The 9,381-nt window shown below is 36.4% G+C and overlaps 1 protein-coding gene across 1 annotated transcript in view; it reads left to right on the forward strand.

Annotated features, from left to right (window-relative positions):
- Window positions 1–9,381, forward strand: part of Tnks (tankyrase) — a 184,483-nt gene that overhangs the window by 119,453 nt on the left and 55,649 nt on the right. Inside the window, exons 6-8 of the mRNA XM_004633286.2 lie at window positions 4,787–4,881; window positions 6,255–6,321; window positions 6,738–6,924. Coding sequence (XP_004633343.1) covers window positions 4,787–4,881; window positions 6,255–6,321; window positions 6,738–6,924 — 349 coding nt within the window. The remainder of the gene's footprint in view (window positions 1–4,786; window positions 4,882–6,254; window positions 6,322–6,737; window positions 6,925–9,381) is intronic.

Here is a 9,381-nt window from a genome sequence, read left to right on the forward strand (position 1 = left end):
AGTTGGTCTTAGAATGCATAGCATGTGTTCATGCATGCACACAAATACACTCCCTTCCAGTGCTGGGCAACTCCAGAAGCCAAGAGGCTTGTTTGCATTAAGCCTAGCTAACTGAACAGCCATTGCAGTTCAGCTGGGATCAGTGCATTTCCTGGTACCACACAAGTCCTGTACGAACTAGGACACGTCCATCACCATAGTTTGGAAGATCTCAGAGGGGTTGATCTACACCTAACCGAATCCTCCTTTGTAGGAAAACGGCTCTAATGACATACATCAGAGCTTTACAGTTGTGGTTTTAATTTCTTCTAAAATATGCATCAAATTTGCCTGTGTTGAAATGCCAGTTTAAAGCTTTTGCCCAAATTTAAAGTCAAATTTACCATGTTACATTACCCATGTCCTTCCTGTGTCTTTTTAGTAATACAAATAAAAAACTGATAATGTTTTATTCATTCTTTTTTGGGGGTGGTTTGAGACAGAATTTCATTATATAGTTCAGGCTGGCCTTGAACTTGTTGTATAGTCTAGGCTAGCCTCAGACTCAGAGTATTCCTCCTGCCTCAGCCTCCTGAGGTCTGGGATTATAAACATGCACCACCATGCCCAGCAGCACATTCATTCGTTTTAATACTCTATATATGAGGTATTATGTTAAATATTAGAAAGATAAAATTAAATTATATTCTCTGTTGCCAGTTCTGGTTTTAAGAAAAAGAACATACAAATTTAACTATCTTTGCTTTGTGTGTGTATCAATAGGATGATTAGAACTACTTGGAAGCCTTATGCAGACTTGCAAATCTACACCACACAAAGTAAAGATAGTTAAATTCATAATTTTTTTTCTAAAACCAGAATTCAAGAAGAAAATATCGAATTATGGAACTTCTTTAAATAAGAATTTCTTTGTGTAAACATTTTGCAATGTGAAAATATTAGTAGTGACATTTCTGAAACATTTTGCAAAATCATCTAAAGACAGAATAAGAAGAGATAGTGATTTGTCATACAATGTTGGTATTTTGTAATTTTTTTTTGAATAATACTGGAGATTAACCCAGGACTGCTGCATGAGGCTACATCCTCAGCCCTTTTTGTGTTGCAGCACAGTAATCTTTAAATGGAGTTTTTATATTGCCAATGGTTTCTTACTTTACTACTTTACATGTTTATCTTTTAAAAATTTTTCCAACAGAAGCATCTGTTTTTAGAATAAATATGAGATATACAGATTGGCAGTGATTGCTGCGCCCTGTAGTTTGGTTTGTTTGTTTCTTTTTCTTTTTGGTTCTGCAGAACAAGTGCACCACATTACACTTGCCAGGCATGTGCTATTCCTCAGAGCTGTGTCCGTGGCCCACATGTGATTCTTGAATTTACTAGTTCGCAACTACCGTCAAATAATCTTGTAACATACTTGAGAATTTTCCAAATGGGTCTGCCTTTTATATCCAAAACCAGACTTACACTGTGTTAAGTACCCTAGCAATTAGGAAATCACTTTTATCATTGCCTTGTTCTTTGACAGTTGGGGTGTAATTTTGACACTAGGTGGAGAAGTTCACTAAGCTTAGTCCTAAGATGCATGTCAGGAGACAGCATTTGGTAAATAACAGTTAGGATTTTTTTCTATATTTTGAAAGACCTTTTGTGCTTTTATTGGCATAAATTTATTGTCAAATTGTCTGTATTTCTTTGCTTTCTGCCATTTTCTGAGATTCACTGCATGCATTTTACTGATTTTTATGTATGTTCTGATAGCATTTGGGTTACAAGATTAGCTTCCCCATTGGAAGGATAAAGTCTCACTCACTTTTCTCACTTTTCCTGTGAACCCCGCACTCATAGCTCACTACTTGTGCTTAAATGCTGTTCTCACTGTCATTCTCTCTCTTCTGGGTAAATCCCACAGCCTTTCATTCAGGTGTTCTTGCTGTGCCTTTCTCAGCTCACAGTGTGATTCTGTAGTCCCCCCTGGCGCTTGCTTGGCCCTGCCTGCCTGCAGAGTGCTCTAGGACGAGCCTGCTGCTTTGTTTCACACAGGAACATAGTCCCTGCTTTCTGGAGACACTTGACTCTGCAGAAATGAGTTTTCTTTCCCATCTTTTGTCTTTCTGAATAAAGAATTTGTTTATTTACATTTCATATAGGGAATGTGTGAAGCCGGATGATCACAAGTTTGAGTGCACCCTGGGTTTCTGGGCAGCAGCAGTTTGGTGAAACTGTGTCTCAAAATTAAACATGTAAAAAGGATGGGGAAACGTAGCTCAGTGCAAAGGCACTGGGTTCAGTCCCCAGTGCTTTTGGTCTCTACATCCGTACCCCAGAAAACTATCTAGGGGCAAAATACTGAACATCTTGTGGTTATCACTTAGCAGAGTGTCACGTATGTGGCAGATGCTAAAATATTTTAAAGGACACCAATGGTGACCAGATTTGTTTGTAGCCCCAACCTCTTCTGAACTGTAATTTTGTATATATAAAGCTCACTTTGACATTGCCACTCTGTTGTCATGTAAGCACTTTAAATGCAGTACTAAACTCCAAATTCTTTTCTTCAGGGTCCCTCCTGCCCTGTTCCTGTAGTACCCCCTTCTGTCTTCTATCATTGACATTTCTGAACAGAAGATACCACACCCTTCACTATGTACATCAGTCTTTAGTGTCTATCAATCAGGCTTCCTAATAATTTTTAAAAGTCATTCCTTAATGTCACTTTTCCCATCCACCTCATTTCAAGCTTCCTGTAACTGCCGATTTGCAAGGGCTTCTCATTTATGATTTACGTGAATTTGCTTGATGATATAGAAATGTTCATTGTCTGTTATTGTATGGCACTTTACATTTTAGAACTGTTTACTTATGGTAGAAAACTTTATTTTCATAAGTTATTGAGATACCTGAGAGGGAAATTTTGTTGCTGTTTTTGAAAAAGCTGAAGCACAGGCAATCTGACTTTCTGGGGTTTAATAGGCTCTGGAATATAATCAGCCTTTTTAAACTTTCTGTTAAGGACGTTTAATCTACCTGGTCTCTTCATTTCATAATTGTGTATTGCTCAAAATATTTTCTAAACTTAATTTCATAACATGTAAAGTATATAGAGGACTTCAAAAGTAGTAATAGACTATATAATGCATAGTAATTCTTCTGTATCTTCACATTTGGAATAGATGAAGGAAATTAAAGTTTTATTAAATACCAAGGCACCAAATAGAAGACATAAAAATGAGAGTCCACCATATTAGAGCCTATATGCAAAACTGCTAAAATATTAAACTTTAAGCAATCAAAGGTAAAAAATTGCAATGATTTATGAAGTTTTCTTTTAAAATGAAGTTCTTTCTGATTTTTTTAAAAAGGTAAAAAAAATTATTATTTTAATTACTATTTGAAATTTTAGCAGAGGGCTTTTAATAACTTAGTCAAGTTAATGCATGTCAGAATAGTCAAGAAGAGACTGTATTTCCCTGTTGTATTTCTTTGATATGCATATATGGTAAATAAAAAAGATTGAATATTATATTAAATATCTTCACATCTTTCATTGCATTCAACTTTCTTTTTTTAATGTTGGTTAATTTTATTGGTACATTTTAAACATTCATAATTATCTAGTTCATCAGAGGGACTTTATACCTGTCAATGATTCTTCTTTCTTCCCCAATCCCCTCTCCTCCCTTCAATTCTTTTCCCCCTTTATTTATCAAAGCTTTGTTGCAGTTTTCTCCCTTCTCTTTTTTCTGTTTCTGTCCTTCTAGTCCCCCTCCAAACTTAATACTTTTTCCCTATTTCCCAGTATCTCTTACAGCTTTTGTTTTTTTTTTAACATTTCTTACACCAGAAAAACAGTGTAATATTTAAACATATGCATCCAATTGCTTTCAACTTTCTTTGCATCCAGTGTATCATGTTAGTTTTGATCTAATATTTGGCATCCTTAAGAATGAATAAAATGCTTTTATCTTTTGGTTTTCACTGCAGTTTTTCAAGTCATTCTTCAGGGATGCTTTTCGGTCTTTCCTATTAAAAATTTTTCAGAGCTAGATCTTTAGATGAGGCTTCATAGTAGAACTGGGATTTGAAAGAAATTGAAAGGACAGGACTTAAATAGATCAGGAATGTTTGCAGTGGTGAGGGATGTGATCCCTGACACGATTTCTTAGAACAGCAAGAATGGTTCAACAATAAGAATGGAAAAAGAAGTAATGTAGGGTGGGTCAGGCTTGATTACTGAGAGCCTTATAAAACAAAAGAAATAGATGGACAGTGTCTTGGCTCATTTTGTGTTAGTCTAACAAATTTGCTGAATATGAGACAGAAAGGAAGGGAGAGTGAAAGAAAGGAAGGACATTGAAAAGGAGAGAAAGACAGGAACCACAAAGAAAAGTAGCAGGAATACAAGCTGTGAAAGCTAAACTTGCTTTATGATAGTTCTCTCTCCTGACAACTAGGCCATTTCCTCACTTCTGAGAGAAAAGTATCAGTCCTTCTCTAAGGCCCTCTGTACACTGTTGCACTGTTCATTGGGGCCAACACTTCAACATGAGTTTTAGTGTGAACAAACCATATTCATACCACAGAAGATGGACTAAACTTAAATTTTTCGTCCAAGGAGACTGAATTGCCTTTCATCTAGATATAAAATGAGAATTTTTGACATATCAGCCCTGTATTTTTTATGTTGACTTTCATTGTGTATAAATCTGAATGAATACAGATCAAATAGCAAAGCAAGAATTATTTCTCTTGAAGAGAGAGATGTTTTCTTTCTGTTTTCCAGTCTACTCCTTTACATCTAGCAGCAGGCTATAACAGAGTTCGGATAGTTCAACTGCTTCTTCAGCATGGTGCAGACGTTCATGCAAAAGACAAAGGGTGAGTTATCACTGTTCTGCCTTTCACTGATTTGTTTATGGATTATTAGGCTCTGTTCCCACCATCTGCTAATCCCAAAGTATAAGTGATATATCTCACTCAGAATTGTCACAGCTCTGATCTCAGGCTTTGTTTTTATTGTGCTTACTTACTACAAAGATATCTTTCATTATAATTACCTAAATTATTGTAATTCTGTTATTTGAAGCTAGAATGTATTTTTCACTTGCAGTCATTACAAGTTGCACTTCAGAAAGATAAAACAACTTGAAATTTATGGCATTCTGGTAGCACAGCTATCACAGTTATTTGTTATTAAAGTATCAACTCTTATTAATAAACCAAAATCATAAGTATGCAATAATTATGATTTTGGTTTATTAATAAGAGTTGATACTTTAATAACAAATCAGGGGTTTTTCTCCTGATGAAATCTTGAACACCTAAACTGAGAAAAGTGCCAAGCTCTGTGTTAATACTGGAGGGAAATAGATGGAAGCCAAAAATCAGTTCAGTCATGTATTTATGAATTGGTACATTATGGAAGACCTACATGAGTTTGGTCTGCTATATGACAAGCTAACATTTCCCATCAGCTCACCTTAAGATCTAAAAGACAGTGGCCCCTAACCAGGTAAGGCAGGTTCCACTACTCCATTATTCCATTTCTGTAGTTGGCAGAGTAAAGAAGCAGCACCCTAGAATGGCACCTAGAATGGCGTTTCTTTCACTGTAAACCCCCCCCCCCCCCATGTCAGAAAGCATAAGAAAAGGACTCAATACTTCAGGTAACAGTGAGAGTGGGAATCCATCCACTGTATGTCTGCTCTTTTTGGTGCTGTTTCTCTTTTCGCCTGCACCAGGTTTTGTACCATATGTGAACGGTATCCCAGTAGTGTAGGGGCGTAAATGCCTGATGTTCTCGTACATCTCTATTTCTTGTGCATGCCTGAAAAACAGATGGGTGTACTATAGGTGAGTCATTGAGAAGCACAGTGGAAAAGGGGGTTGGCCTCGTTAGCATACTTCAACATCCAGTTACGATTTGGATTCTTATGATGGAAATTGCTAACAATAATTTCCGTTCTCTGCCAATTAACTTTACTGATAAACAATTGATACATAAAGCATGCAATTGTCATTTGGTATATAAGCTCCCTTTTACTCAGCTATTGTTGTTATTGATATTTTTATCAGTAACAGTTATACAAAAACAAGAAAAATATGAAAGTTTTAAACATCAGCTATGTTTTGAACTGTTTTATTAAATACTAAACTTTTTAATGTACTTTTATTGAGATTTTTTTTTTCTTGGCATTTCAACTACCAAATGTTTGAAAGTTGAGTATTTTAATTTGGCTCTTTTCATTTAGTGGACTTGTGCCTCTTCATAATGCATGTTCATATGGACATTATGAAGTCACGGAATTGCTACTAAAGGTAAAACTAATTAAAAATATTAAGTATCTATTTTTTAAAAATGTTGCCATTGCTTCATGTGTTTTTTAGTCAGTAAGATTTTAAAAGAATAAGATTCTTTAAAAATACTGGTCTGGGGAGATAGGTCAGTGGCTTAAGCACCTGCCTAGCAAGCAGGGTCCTATCCCTGAGTCCCTCTTCCCCAACCCCTCAAGAAGAAAGAGAAGGAGAAGAAGAAAGAAAAAAGAAAAACTACCATTATTTAAAATATTTGAAATAATTTACATGTTTTTAAAATCAAAATTTAAAGTAATCATATATTTAAAATAATTATATTTTTATTTGTAACTGAAATGTACAATGAAATAATGATTTTTCTGAGTTTGATTTGATCCAGTGAAATGATTACTGACCTGAACCTTTATGCCTTAACTTAGCACGGAGCTTGTGTGAATGCGATGGATCTCTGGCAGTTCACTCCACTCCATGAGGCTGCTTCCAAAAATCGTGTGGAAGTCTGCTCGCTCCTGCTCAGCCATGGTGCCGACCCCACGCTCGTCAACTGCCATGGCAAAAGTGCTGTGGATATGGCTCCCACTCCAGAGCTCCGGGAGAGGCTGACATGTATGTATTTATATCCTAAGAACAGTGATGCACATTTCAAATTGGAATATCTCATTTCTTTTTAGTTATGAAGACTTTTCTTTTACCTAACTTAAATACACTTCCATTCTTATAAGTATGATGAGTCTGTGGATCCTCATTTCTAATTCTATGCTTTTCTTCACATATTCCCCAGAAAACGTTAAATACACATATTATATAAATATTTTGTGTTTATTCAAACTGAATTCCAATTCATGTATTAAGGCTCTTGTTACAAAAGAAAGCTAAAGAGGCTGAGAATTAGCAACCACTTATTGAATACTTACTATGTAATACAGACTATGAATACTGAAGTACACAAAGCAAAATAAAAACTCTGAGCTCAAAAAAAAAAGCTCTGACTGAGCTCATAGAGCTTAATTTGTGCCACTGATCATAACAGATGTTCATCAAATATGATTGAACAAGCCCCACAAAGTTCAATCGTAAACATTATGTATGGTATGACCCAGTGTAAATGGGCCCAAGTTTTAATATATATTTGAAATAATATTTATGATCTGACAGAGCTAGTTTTCTCAAATTGATACATATTACCTGCACATGTTTAAATATGTTTCTAAGTAACCTTTTTATTTTAAATATACAGATTACAGATTATATACAAAGATAGTATCAGGATCTCACGTATCTATACTCGCTGTCTTGTATTACTAATACTTTAGTATGGTATATTTATCACAACTAACAAACCCTACTCTTTTCAGATTTCCTTAGTTTTCATCTAATGTCCTTTTTCTATCTTACATTCCCATTCAGGATGTCACATTACATACAGTTGTTATATCAATACTGAAATATATTTACCACTACATGGATATTTTTGATTTAAATTATCTGAGATATCACCTACTTAATTTTTTAATTTATCCCATGGTCTACATTTTGTCTTACACTTAGGATTCTAAGAGTCAGAAACAACCTAAGAAAATCTTTAAGTTGCTGCTTAACAGGAAAAGGCATAGTCAAAATGATTCCAATATCATTTACATTTAGGCAGATTTTAAACCAGTTTATATTAAAATAGTGAGAATTCTTTATAATTTTGACCCTATACAGAAATTTAAATCTATTTTGCTATCCAAATAGGTGATACAGAGTAGGTTATAAGCCATGTTGTACCTGGGCAGATGTCTTTGTAGGGAGCCTTGGTATTGGCCCACTTATGCTGCCCAATGCTGTTTCCTGTGTATTATCTTACATTATGTAGTTCATTTTTCTTCGCACTTTCTATCTTTCTCAGAAAATTTGGGTTTTTAAGGAGAAAGGCTTTGACTTCCTTTTTCCATCTTCACACCTGTGTAGTTCCTGGCCATGTAGAGAAGAGTGTGGGGCTCTGCATGTGGGCCCTCACTTCTGCATCATCTCCACTACGTGGCATGTTGCACGCACTCCATGCTCAGCAGACTTACTAACTGAATTGAACTCTGTATAAGACTTATTTTACTGTTTTCTAAATTTTTTTTTTCAATTTATGGACTGGCTCAGCTGTACCCCGTGTAGTGACTTTTTTTTTCTTTCAACCATTTTATAAATTATGAATATTATTAGATGTTTTTACGTTGCATTTTACTAGTTTGTATTATTCCAGTGTAGACATTAAAGCTTAACTTAAATGTGTGTAACTTTATAAAGAGAGCCGTTCCCTAGTTATTTTTTAATCTTCTCAGTGGGAGATTTTATTAAATAACTAAAACCTTTATCTTATTAAATAGCATTATGCCAAGGAATTTTCTGAAAGAAATGACTTCACTGAATCAGACTTCTCTAACTGCAGTCTTCATTATAATATCCATTGTTTTATTCTAGACATTCACAATTACAGAACTTGTTTGAAGAATTATATAGGAAATAAATAAAAATAAAACTCTAATCATGTCAGTAATTATAACTATCATTAGCATCTTGAAAGTGCATTTATGAGTCCTAGCCAGGGCCAAGTGAGTGTGTGGGAGAGCTTCCTGCTACCTTGTGCCAGCAGGACTTACACGTCCCAGCCCAGGTGCAGCGTGGGCGAGACCATCTTCCACCCACTTGGGACCCCCCACCACCACCACCACTCTGCAGCACATCCCCACCCCACCCGCCGGGTGAGAATTTTTGCTGCATTCTGGGGACCCCCAGATCCAGTCCTAGCTCAGGCCCGGTGAGTGTGTGGGAGAGATTCCTGCTACCCTGCGCCAGCAGGACCTGCAGGTCCCAGGCCAGGCACAGCATGAGTGAGACCCTCTTCAACCCCCTTGGGACCCCCCTCACAACTCCACAGCACCCCCTCACCATGCCCGCTGAGTGAGAATTTCTGCCATGTTCTGGGGACCCCCAGATCCAGCCCTAGCCCAGGCTCAGCAAGTGTGTGGGAGAGCTTCCTCGCTCCGCTACTCCACGTTGTCCCCTCCAAACTCAGCTCAGGCCTGG

The sequence above is a fragment of the Octodon degus genome, unplaced genomic scaffold, assembly GCF_000260255.1.
Source record: "Octodon degus isolate 3935 unplaced genomic scaffold, OctDeg1.0 scaffold00053, whole genome shotgun sequence".
Taxonomy (NCBI): Eukaryota; Metazoa; Chordata; class Mammalia; order Rodentia; family Octodontidae; genus Octodon; species Octodon degus.